Consider the following 12,583-nt stretch of genomic DNA (forward strand, 5'->3'; position numbering starts at 1 on the left):
CAGTCCCCCGACGCTGCCACAAACAGCTGCTGTGGGTTTAAGGAATACGGCATTGCCTGTGACCCACTGCTGTCTTGCTGGGAGCAGTGACAGCTGCTAGGAGCTGTAGCCCTCTTTCACAGAAGAGCACGCCTAGGCCCAGAGAGGGGTGCGATCTTCTCAAGACCACACAGCTGTCTGTGCCAGAGGCAGCAAGAAAGTCAGGTCCCCTGTCTGCCAGGCTGAGGCCCTCCCAGCAGCCCCGTCCTGCACCCCATCTGCACCCCTACCTGCACATGCCCCCTGCCCGCAAAGCTCAGGCTGTGACAAAGACAGGTTTTACTGAATTTGCCTCTTCATCCTCAGAGCAATTCATTAGTATGAAAAACAGGTTCCTCCCCGCCCTTGCCAGAAGATTCTTGACATAAACACTATTGGGGGTTTGGCATAATTTCTCTCTCTTGTTAAGCATTTATATATAATTAGTGTTGGAATGGTCCCCTGAGATGGGTCCAAGCCTCCCCATTTTCAGAGAACGGACACGAGGCTCAGGATCAGGGTCCAAATTGAGTGATTCAGTGGCACAGCTGAGATACAAGTCCACAGAGCCTGTCTTGGACTTTGCAGCTGCTCATTTACAGGGTGGCCACAGGAGGGAAAGGAGGAAAGGCGGGAGGGAGGGAAAGAGGAGAGGAGGAAGGGAGAAAGAAATGAAAAGAAAGAAAGAAAGAAAAACTACCATTTACAAGCACCTACCCTGTGCTGGGCACTTTGCATCAACTGGTGCTAAGCCTCATCAAAATCCTCACAGGGAGGTATTTTTATCTCCGTTTTGCAGATGAGCAAGTTGAGACTCAGAGAGGGCAAGCCACCTGCCCAAAGTCACAAAGCCAGTAAATGCTAGCACCCTTACCTTTCCCCCACCCCAGGGGTTGGCGGGCTTCCCTGGTAGCTGAGCTGGTACAGAATCTGCCTGCAATGCAGGAGACCCTGGTTTGATTCCTGGGTCAGGAAGATCCCCCAGAGAAGGGATAGGCTACCCACTCCAGTATTCTTGGGCCTCCCTGGTGGCTCAGATGGTAAAGAATCTGCCTGCAGTGTGGGAGACCTGGGTTCAATCCCTGGGTTGGGAAGATCCTCTAGAGGAGGGCATGGCAACCCACTCCAGTGTTCTTCCCTGGAGAATCCCCATGGACAGAGGAGCCTGGCAGGCTACAGTCCGTGGGGTTGCAAAGAGTCGGACATGACTGAGCTACTAAACACAGCACAGTACACAGGGGTTGGCAGACACTAGCCTGAAATGGTGGGAAAAAAAGTGAATAGAAGAATTATATTTTGTGACTAGTGAAAATGATATGAAATTCCTATTTTGGCACCCATAAATAAAGTTTTATTGGAAGGCAGCCAGCACCATTCATTTATGTATTGTCAGGGGCTGCTTTCCTGCTATAGCAGCAGGTTGAGTAGTGGTTACCACAGAACACGGGCACCGAGAAGCTAACTTGCTTATCCTGTCTGGCCCTTTGCAGGAGAGGCTTGCTGAGCCCTGCCCTCCACCCTGCCTTCTCCCAGGGGTCTGGAAGGCGTGCAGGCCCTCTGTGACTCTGTTCTCTGCACGAGGGTATCAGGGCTGAAATCCAGACCTCCTTCTGCTCGCCAAGCCATGTACTTTGGGGCTGGGTGCCCTGGAGAAAAGGCCTTCTCCTAATTTGTTCACCTAGTGTGTTCACCCTTTTCTCATTGGTGCAAAGCTGATAGCAGCAGGCCCAAAGGCACGGTTCCCCCTCCCTCCCCATCGCAGCCCCCGGGACGGAAGCCGCATAGCAGTCCTGTCAGACCTGTGACAGAAGGAGCCAGAAGGGAGGGTCAGGAAAGGGCAGGGGCGGGGGCCTGTGCCAAGCCAGCAGGAGGGAGGGCGGGTGGCCGGGCACCGCTGGGGCCTCCAGCCTGCTTCAAAGGCGCCGTCCCCAGAGGGTGGGAAAGGAGGGGTTCTCTACCTTTCAAGTGACTCCTGGGGGCCACGGTTTATTCTCCTTGACTTTTGAGGCTGTAAAAGGCTTCCCACCTCCTTTCCCTCTGCTCTCCTTCCCCTGACTCCAGGGCTGGGAGGGGGTCTCACTCCCCAAACTCTCTGAAGAGACAGAAGATGAAAAGGATTAATGACTTGGTGCAGCCCATCTGCTCTGCTGTGTAGCAGGACAGACACCCCTAGGCCTGAGCAGGGCCTTCCCAGCTCACTCAGGCAAGAGAGGGGACGCAGGCCACCACGCGGTCCAGGAGGTAGCCTCATACCCGGAGCCCCACCCCCAGGGCCGTGAACGACCAGGAGCGGCCAGGAAGCCCGAGCACTCGGTGAAGGAGAGACGGGACCCTGGACACGGAGGGAGTGGGGGATGGGAGGAAAAGAAAGCACAGAGCAAAAGGGGAAAAGGAAAGGAGGTCAGAAAAGACAGAAGATGCAGAAAGCACCTCACCAGCACCCGCTATGTGAAGCAGCCAGGCGCGGAAGACCATGGATCATCTGAAATGCCCACAACAGGCATGTCTATAGACACAGAAAGTACATCCGTGCCTGGGTGGGAAGCGCAGGGGTGGGGAGGCTGATAGCTAAAGGCTCCAGAGTTTCTCTGGGGTCATGAAAATGTGCTAAAATTGACTGTGGCGATGGCGGCATAACTCTGTGAATTGACTCAAAGCCAGTGAAGTGTATGCTTGAAATGAGTGAATCCTACAGTAAGTGAAGTACATCTCAACAAAAGTGTTATATAAAAGAAAGCTAGAAAATGACAGAAAAGAGACAAAATGAGGAGAAAGAAAAAGAGAGATGGATGGCCAACAAGGAAAACTCATGTCTGTTAGAGCATCTGCCACGTGCCAGGAACTGTGCTAAATGCCGGCATCCTTGATTCCATTTTACTCTCCCAATTCTGCAGAGTAGGTCTGATAACAGTCATAGTTTTACAGGTAAGGAAACCACAGCTCAGACTGTCCGTGACTTGTCTAACATCACCCAACCCCTAACTAGGGGGGACCAGGGCTCCTATCAGGTTCCCTAAGTTCCACCCCGAGGCAGGAAGACACCCCAATAGCCTTGCGGTGTGACAGCCAGGCGTAGAGGGCAGGGGTGACAAGGCAGCTGACAGCAGGGCTCCAGGGCAGGGGGCAGGGAGGCCCTTTGGCATGGCGGGGTGGGAGTTGGGAGGGGATGGGGAGCGGGGTGCAGGATACCAGCTGTTCTGGGCACCTGTGCCAAGAGTTCGGAAAGGCCCTTAAAGAAATACTGGAATCAACGTGCCGAAGGTTAGTCTATTTCAGAACCCAAATGATATGAGTGGACAAGTTTGGGGTAAATTATGCAATGCTTCCTTTCTGAGCAAAGCTCCTTTTTAAGAAGAAGCGTGTATGCATCAGTCATGCAAACTTTTTATGGCTAAGGGGATCCCAGCCTCCTCTGCCAGACCAGACTGGACTTGGAGCAGAAGATAAAGCCAGCTCCGCCCTCCCCCGGCTCCCAACCTCAGGTCAAACTGGGACATAGCAGCGTGGAGACACAATGGACCACATCCAGGTTGTCCAAACTCTGGATTCCCACCCCATTTCCGGGATCCTTTCAACATTCCTGGAAGGCGTGTGGGGTGACTTTGTGATTCACAGCAGGCTGTGGATCCCCCAGTCAGACCTGTTGCTGACGCCTTTAGTGATATCAGAGTAAAAAAAGGGAAGCAGGGATTTCCGAGTTCCCACTCGCTTCCAGGAACTTCTCTCTGAGCTTGGCTTCCCTGATCTCTTAAGCAAGGGTGGTGTTAGTCACCTCTCTGGGCTCCTGCGGACCTAGGACAAGACATTTACGCATTCACTCATACACTTATTCATTCAACAAACACTACCGGGCAAACTGTGCCAGGCCCAGTGCTAGGTGTTAGGCAGGAACCAACACAGATGTGGGCCTGCCCTCAGGGGGCTTACAGTCTAGGGGAGCAGACACCGAATAGATAGGATGTGCCAAGAGGGCTGAGAAGCTGTCCTGGGCTAGGGGGACGCATGGCTTGGGGACAGAACTGAGGGGTGCAGAGGAGGAGGCAGGGAGTGGGGAGAGTCGGCAGGGTAGGGCCTCGTGGGTCAGGATGAGGACTTGGTGTTGCATTCCAAGAGCACCCAGGGGCAGAGCCAAAGGTCGTCCCCTCTGAGGAAACATTCTCGCTAGCAGCAAAAGGAAGGAGGGCGGATGGGAGGCAGAGGCCTGTGAGGGGAGAGGGCTGGCCACAGGGCCAGAGGGGCTCCCTGCCTCCCTTTGTGCCTCTTCTCCTTCCTGAGTTCTGACTCCTGCCTCTGGGCCTCGGGCAGGATGGCAGTGGGCACAGGGACCCTACAAGGAGGTGGAGGACCCCGTCCCTAGAGAGACACAGATACTCTGAGCCTGCCTTGGGAGGCAGCACAGGGTGGCTGAGTGTACGGGGAAGGACTCTAGAGCCCTGCGCAGGGATTCAGAGAAGCAGGGTCTCCTTCCAGCCTCTCCCCTAACTTGCCCTGGGCCTCAGGTTGCTTGCGTCCCTGGGCCTTAGTTTTCCCATCTGCTGTCTATGGAACTAGCACCGAGTCTGGGCTGAACTCAAGTCCATTCAGCATTTTACCATGAAAAGAGCCTGGCTTTGGGGTCAGAGGGGTTTGGGCTGGAATCCTAGCTCTGCCCGGATGAGACAGTGTGGCCAATGTCGACTACGTTGCTCCTGGAAGCCTGCCCCTGGCTGAGGGCCCACATTCAGAGAGACACTGCCCCAGAATAACATCCCTCTGGGACAAGGGCCTCTGCCTGGCTCAGTGCGACACCCTCAAACAGTGCTGGCATGCAGCAAATTCTCAGTGAGTGTGTGTGAATGAACTCATAGAGTGGTTTGCTTTGGTGAGGGCAGAAGGGGCTGGAGGGTGGCTGTGGGCCTGGGGATGCTGTCAGGAGGTGGTCAGGGGTAAATCATGAAGGGCCTCTAATCCTCATGCTAAGTCAGGGAGCTGGGACTTCTGACAGCTGCCCATGGGCCCCCAGAGGTCTACATCCTCATGGTGGAACCTGAGAATGTCATGTGGCAAAGACTTTGCATATGTGATCAAGTTAAGGACATTAGGATGGGGAAGTTATCCTGGGTTATGCCAGGGGGCCCTAAATGTAATCACAACTTCTCTTATTAAAGGAAGGAGGCAGACAGAGAAGAGGAGACCGAGATGTGGCCATGGAGGCAAGAGGTCAGAGTGTCGTGAAGAAGGGGCCACAAGCCAAGGAGCTCAGCGGCCCCCAGAAGCCAGAAAAGGCAAGGAGAAGGATTCTCCCCTGAAGGCTCTGGAAGAAATCCACCCCACCCACACCTTGATCTCAGTCTCCTGGTCTCCTGAACTATCAGAGAAGAAATCTGTGTTGTTTCCAGTCACCAAGTTCACAGTCATTTGTTACAGCAGCCCTACCTTGGGAGCTAACCCAGGCCTGTTTCCAGTGGAAGCAGTGGGGTTTACTGAGCAGGGTCAGTGGAACAGAGGGGGTGAGGCTGGGGACCGGGGATCAAAGATGGGGAGAGGTGATGAGGGGCGAGGTGAACGTGGCCACCTGGGGTCAGGAAAGGGCAGACAGAGCATGCTGCTGGGGAGGAGGCTGCTGGTCGGCCTCAGGGAGGGGAGGACCGTCCAGCTCAGCCACTCTCTCCTGGAGACTCCCCTTGGCTGACTGTGCCACGCCCCTGCCTGCCCCTGCCTGCCCCCCCATCCCAACCTCCACCACCGCCAACCAAGGGTACTTGGCCCTTTGGCGGTGATAAGCGTTCTCTGCCAGGTCAAAGCTGGGTTTTGCACCCAAATGGGGAGCAGAAAGGACATACTATCGGTCATCAGGGAAGCTGGGAGCCAATCTTACGAAGGGTCACACAAGTCCCCAGTCACCCTGGCAGCCTCCACTGGAAATGCAACCTCTAGCTGTCCCTGGCTTCCTGAACTCCCACTCCCACAACCATATACGAGGCCCTCCAGCCGGCTCACTACCTCCTCTGCTGGACCCCTCTGCCCCGCGGCAGCTGCATGTGACCCAGGCAGGCACGGTCTCTCAGTTGGCCTTGGCGGCCAGGGTGGTGGTGATGATCGGAAGAGGAGGTGGACACTCACTGCCCGCCGCATGCCGGGCACCCAGAGGACACTCAGTAATGGGGCTGCTATGTCTGCTTCTGCTGAGACCTTGGCTTTGGCTGCGTCACTAGCTTGAGTTCCCTGAACAAGTCACTTCTCTGAGCCTCGCTCCCCCCATCGGTAACGTGGAAGCTGAACATCTACTTCACAGGGCGGTACAGAGAACGAGCTGCAGCCCTGAGTCTAACGGGGCCCCGGCGCCACCACCCGGAGGGCCGTTCCCATCTGCATGTAGGGCTCAGCTTGGAGGGCTGCTCCCAGGCTCTCTGGGCCATCACTGCCTCCTCTGGGTGTCCTGCACACTGGATTTCAAGTCTTCATGCAGCGCTGAACCATGGCATCTGTTCCTCAACCAGATCATGAATAGCTACAGGTGGCGAGGGTAGTAGCATCAGTGGGGGACTGGCTTTATCTCCCTTTGCTCCCCAGCACCTGGGAGGGGTGGGGACAAGATGCTGTCACAGAAAGATCAATACACAGAAATAATGGCCAAGGTAAAACTGGCACCTAACGGGTGTTTGATGAGGGCTGGTCACTGCCAGTGGGTGCTTACTGGCTGTCTCCCTAAGGATCTGGGGGTCAAGGCAGCCTATTAACCCGGGTCCCACTGGTTAGTGCAGGAGCAAGTGGAATGATGACCAGACTGAACCGTGTCAACGGCTTTTTCCCGAGTGTACATTCTGTCCTTTGTCCTTTGCTCTGTGAATTAAATTAGCTTTGTACTTGAGACTGCTTTTCCTGAATGAAGCAGTGTGGAAGGACAGGGTCATCTCATCTATTGTCAGACCTCTTGATCTGCCCTTTGGAGAGATGTCTTTGGGTGGCTTGGAGGATGGATTGGAGAGGGAGAATCTAGAGGCTGGGAGGCCTGGAGGAGGCTGGATGCAGAAGCAATGAAGCTTGTTCTGGCAAGATAGCAGGGGGAAGGGAGAGGGCCTGGGATCCATATTGAAGGGGGGACACTCCACACCCAGTTGCTGCAAGGGCCAGAGGGACACAGGCCAAGGAGTCCAGTTGGGCAATTTTGTCCCCAACAATACCAGCTCCCAGAGGGTGTAGATGTGCAGTGGCATCCAAGCTTTTTTCTCTAGTCCAGTGCTCAGAGCTCGAGAGCAGACAAGTATCCTGCCAGGGGGGTCACAGAACTTGTTCGCATCCCTTGGCTCCCATGTGCTTCGGGTGATTCTGGGAGGTGAGCAGGGCAGGCTGCTTGAGGACAAACCCCAATCTCCATGAGATGAGGACACTGAGGCCCAAGAGGGGCAGAGATGTGCTCAAGGCACAGAGCCGAGATGAGGCTGTGCAGCGGACTTTCCATACCTGTCTGTCAAAACAAATGCCAACATGTCATTTCTACATCCCTGCTGCCCACCACAGTTCCTGACACGTGGTGGGAAGTTGACACATGTTTGCAAATGAATGGATGGATGGATGGGTGGCCGGATGGATGGATAGATGGATCACTCACACAGACCAGCATTCTGAGGGGCAAAGGCATGGTCTGTGGGAAGAGAATGGAGGGTGACTTTTCCTGAGCATTTGTATGTGTCAGATGTTCTACCAGCATCCTTCACTCCTCTCAACAGCTAGATGGAGCTCACCAAGACCTGTGACCCTTCTCTCCAAGTGTGAGCTTCCTCGAGCCACTCAAGTCTTTGGGGAGGTTTCCCTTAATACCTCTCAGGGGCTTTGTCACAAGTGAGTTTATCTCAACTTCGTTCTGACCTTATCTTTTCAGCCAGGGTACCTCTCGAGAGTGGAGTCTTGGGGCATCCTCTCTCTTGCATCCCCTGTGTCTCAGACATCCAGTGATCTCCAAGCCCACTTTTTACTAGCCTCCTAGATTTTGCTCTTTTCTCTTCCCTCTTATGGAGCAGTCCCACATCTCCCTTCACCAATGTCTCCATCTCATTCTTCTGGTCCATGTCTGAGGGGACAACCAGAGTCCTCTCTCCAAAGCACAGAGGTGATCCGGTTACCCCCATCCTAACTTCTAATCCTTCTATCTTCCCCTAAAACCTACAATTACGATGCCCACACCTGGCTTTCAAGGCTGTGCCTTTCCAACCCAGCCAAGCCTCTTTCTCCTCCCGCTTGAGCACCCCACAAAGTCAGAGCTGGTGTGTAACAGGTGCTCAAGACTGTGGGCTGAATAGGGTCTCTGATTCAAGCCCCCAGCAGCAGCACGGTGCATGGCTGTTTGAGGGCTGTCGGCAGATTTAAGTGAACACCTGTGACCACTAACTAAGTGTGCAGAGTTGTGCCTCACACTTAGGACCCCCGATTGCAAGGACGAGGTAGCTAGAAGAGAGGGCCCACCAGTTCTGAGTTAGGGGTGCTCTATGCAGATGCCAGCTCTGTGTGGCACCCTGGTGAAGTTCTCTGAGATCTGACTTACTCTTTTTGAAAACGGAGGTCAAAAGTTCTACCTCAGGGGGGGTTCGGGAGGATGGAACAACACAAGGCTTGCAAAGTGCTCATGAAGACTTCCCAGCACACAGCAGCCGAAGCAGCACCTGGTGAATGGCTGTCACCGTGAGGGAGACCCTCCCCTCCACCGCTCTGTCCCGCACGCAAACTGCCAGGGGAGTTACCTGTCTGTGGCTCCCCGGGGGGCCGTGACCTCAGTCCCACGCCACACCTGGAGCCTCAGGGGCCTCTCTTCCGGCCACCTGGGTCCCCGGCTCGGATGCCTCATCAGCTGAGAGCTGTTGGACCCCAGAGAAGTTCTGTGGGCGTCGTGGCCTGCGGGGCTGCAGTGGAAGAGCTGCTGGTAGGCCGTGCGGAAGTCTCTGTTGAGCGCGGCGTACAGGACGGGGTTCAGGGCCGAGTTGGCATAGCCCAGCCATAGAACCACGTCTTCGACAGTCTTGTTGACAGCGCCGTCCCCTTGCAGCCCCCGGTAAACAAACACGGTGAAGTAGGGGAACCAGCAGATGATGAAGGCCCCCATGACGGCAGCCAGGGTCACCGTGGCTTTGTGCTCCCTGAGCGTGGCTGCCCTCCACGGGCCGACGTTGTGGATCCGCCTGGCCTGTTCCCGGGCGATCCTGAAGATGCGGTAGTACGTCACGCACATGACAAGCAGCGGCAGGTAGAAGGTGACCAGCCCGTCCACCAGACCGTATACCAAGTTGACCTGGACTTTGCACTCGGGGATGGTGTGACTGTCACTGTGGTTCTCAGGCCTGCTGTTCCATTCCAGGTGGATCGACAGGAAGGACAGGGTGATGGAGATGACCCAAATTGAGACCAGGGAGATGGCGACCCGGACTGGGGTGACCAGCACGGGGTAGCGCAGGGGGTCCATGACGGCGCAGTACCTATCGAGGCTGATCATGAAAAGGTTGAGGATGGAGGCCGTGCAGAGCATGACATCCAGGCTGGTATAGATGTTGCAGAAGACCTTGCCGAAGCTCCACTGGCAGGACAGCTGGTAGAAGGCAGAGAAGGGCAGCACCAGGAGGCCGAGGAGCAGATCAGTGATGGCCAAGGACACAATGAAGCAGTTGGTCAGGCTGCGGAGCCGGCGGTTCAAGCCCACCGCCAGGCAGACAACCACATTGCCGGCGATGGTGATGAGAATGAGGAGCGTGAGGACTAAGGTGACGGTGACCTTGAGCGCAGTGGGGTCCAGACAAGAGGAAGAGGCCGTGCCATTGGACGCCATCCTGGGTCCCTACAGCTCTTCCCCTGGGTTCGCTGCCCCGCCCCGGGCCCGCGGTGCTCCTCTTCCAGCTCCCCAGCAGATCAATTATGTCCACCGCTGGGCTCCAGGCTGCCCACCAGAGCCAAGAGAAGTATCCAAACGTGGGGAGGCTCCAGGGACCGAGCTAGTGCTTATTTATTTATTCTAGAAATAAATAAAATGATCTCCAAGAAGGTGCGGGGCATGAGTAGGAAGGAGGATGACGGACGTCTAGTTCTCGAAGCGAGGTTCCTGGTTCAAACCGCAGTCCTCAAATCGCCTCTGACAGAGCTGGCTTCCTCCCAGGACTGAACGCACCTCCACCCTCCGGCTTTTGTGTGGAGACTGAGGCACTGGGGCATGAGTCTGGAGGTGGCTTTGGTTTTATTGGGGAGGTTTCATGTGGAGCTATGGCTGCAGCCTTCTCCATGGCGAACGGCTGCCCCCATCCACGTGATGGGGGTCCTGCACGGCTGCCTCGCCCTGGAGGGTCCACTGGAGCGCGTGAGCTAGAAACACAAAGATGGAGTTTTGAGCATGTTGAACCAGACCGAGAGAATGAGCCAATTCAAAATGAGATCTTGACCTCACTTCAAGATACCAGAAGGCCAGTCCAGCATCTCTCCTTAGAAGGGACCAAGGCAATCAGGATACACAATGAGAGGAGGAAGGGAGATGGGATGCGAGGGGCTGAGCATCAAGTCATCACGTGTGATGCAGTAGAACGGACTCACATTTATACTGTTCATTAGAGATTCTAGACACAGACTCTATGCTCTGAGAAAACGGGCGCTGTGTCTGCTTGGTCACCGCTGATTCCCGGGGCCTGGCTCCACCGGGAGGCATTACGCCCATGATGGATAAATGATAAAATGAATGAAAAAAATAGCCAGCGTTAATACACTGACTCTGCTCAAGGGCTGAGAACAGTGTTCTACACTCTAGCTTTATAAAACATCACCAGACTCTGAACAAGAAGCCAACCAGCTTTTTCAGGAAAGGGCCAGCTAGTGAATATGTTCTGCTTTGTGTCCTGCAAGCTCTCTGCCGCAATTTACTTAACTCTATTTCGTGTGAAGGCACCTCCAACAATGAGTGATCCTGGACTTTACTATGGACACAGAAATGTGAACATCACATTGTTTTCATGTGTTGCAAAATCTTCTCTTGAATTTTTCTCAAACTCTTTAAAGCAATTTCTGGGCAAAAAATGTAAAATTGCTATTCTTAGTTCACGTGATGCACAAAACCACAGAGAGGACCAGATCTAGCCTGCTGTCCTGGTCCGCCAACTGCAGCCCCACACCTGCTCTGGAGATCTCTCTAAACCTCACTTTCCAGGTCAGCGGGTGCAGAACTCGCTCAGTCTTTCAAATGGCTGCCTAACAGTCCGTGGGGTGGCTGGCTGTGGTTTGTGTGTCGTCACTCTGACACAGGTATTCTGCATAGCAGTCCGTGGGGTGGCTGGCGGTGGTTTGCTTATCATCACTCTAACATAGGTGTTTTGGTGGTTTCTAGTTTCTTCCTTCCTCCCTCCATCCCTCCTTCCTTTCTACCTCTGGTCTCACATCAAACTTCGCTTCAATGGAATACCTGCACACACCGTGATTCTTTTGGTTAAATATCAGGTTAAATTCCTTCTTAGTGGTGATATTATATGATTCTGATCCATGCAAAACAAGCTAAGGCCCTGTTTGATTCCTGGACCCTTTCTCTCAAGCAGATCCTGGTTTTCCAGAGAACAGCCAGCAGCAGTCTCCTGAGGTCTGGGAGCGTGCAGAAAATCAAGTTGGTAGCGGAATTCCTCTCAGAAAGGAGCTCAACGCCATCTGACATAAACGAAGTCTCTCCCAGGCTCTTGGCCTGGAGTGGATTTGCAATCTGAATAAGAGAGGTATCGTTTAATCGCAGCCACTGTGTCGGTGTAGGGATCAGGCTCCTGGTCACCTTCTGCCACTCCAGCTGGCTCAGCCACCTAGCCTAGCAGGCTGGGCCTCCAAGTATTATTTTTAGAAGATCTTTCCGTTACATAAATAGCCCAAACAGTATGGCTGTTACTGCCACACTTAATTAACTTTGGAGGGTGTAGCAGCAAGACTGTTTTGGGTTTGTTTGGTTTTTTTTGAGAACCTTTATTTCTGATCAAAATTTCCTCTGAGTTTCCTTAATAGCCAGGTTTAGGTATTTTGAACTGATGTTTTAGTTAACGTTTGAAGACTTTCAAATCTGAATAAACCGGCCTCTCATATCATTAAAAATTAATTCTTCTTTCCCTCCCTTCCTCCTTCCTTCTGTCGCCTCCCTCTCTCTGCTCTTTTCAGCAAATATTTCTTTCAGAACCTACAACGTGCCCAGTGTTGTTTGAGGTGCTGGGGCCATGGCCACAGCCACCACAAAGCAAGGGCTGGTTCCTTTCTTCATGGAGTTCAAGGAGTTTCACACAACAGCCACTTTGGTTGTGTTTCTGTTTTACAGCCGGAGTTCCAGAAGTTTCCAGTGACCTTCGTGGAGGCAGGAGCTTTTGTGTGGAGCTTTGTGGGTAGAATGATGGCCCTAGAGGGTCATGGCCCTTGGGGTCACGACCCCAAGATCACTGTCTTCATGATCACCATCGTTGTTACCATCACAGCTAATATAAAAAACACTTTCTTGAACCTTCCTTTCAAACTTTAAAAGCGATGACGTTGCTTATTGCAGTAAACCAAGGGCTCTGAGGTATACAGGAAGGGCCAACTGTTTGAATCATTGCATACC

At 53.8% G+C, this 12,583-nt stretch overlaps 1 protein-coding gene across 6 annotated transcripts in view; it reads right to left on the reverse strand.

Annotated features, from left to right (window-relative positions):
* Window positions 1–12,583, reverse strand: part of HRH2 (histamine receptor H2) — a 49,073-nt gene that overhangs the window by 14,071 nt on the left and 22,419 nt on the right. For 2 of the 6 annotated variants that reach the window (XR_014058496.1, XR_014058497.1), the window contains exons 2-3: window positions 8,736–10,338; window positions 1,977–2,110 (exon numbers count right to left, since the gene is read on the reverse strand). Coding sequence is in view for 2 of the 6 variants with exons in the window: in XM_081506124.1 (XP_081362250.1) it covers window positions 8,736–9,811 (1,076 nt within the window). In the remaining 4 variants the exon portion in view is untranslated. Of the gene's footprint in view, window positions 1–1,976; window positions 2,111–6,928; window positions 7,466–8,735; window positions 10,339–12,583 lie in introns of all 6 variants that reach the window. The other 4 variants (XM_081506124.1, XM_081506125.1, XR_014058495.1 and 1 more) reach the window with 3 other exon arrangements.

This window comes from Giraffa tippelskirchi, chromosome 7 (genome assembly GCF_054371585.1).
Source record: "Giraffa tippelskirchi isolate mGirTip1 chromosome 7, T2T-mGirTip1v1.2.pri, whole genome shotgun sequence".
Taxonomy (NCBI): Eukaryota; Metazoa; Chordata; class Mammalia; order Artiodactyla; family Giraffidae; genus Giraffa; species Giraffa tippelskirchi.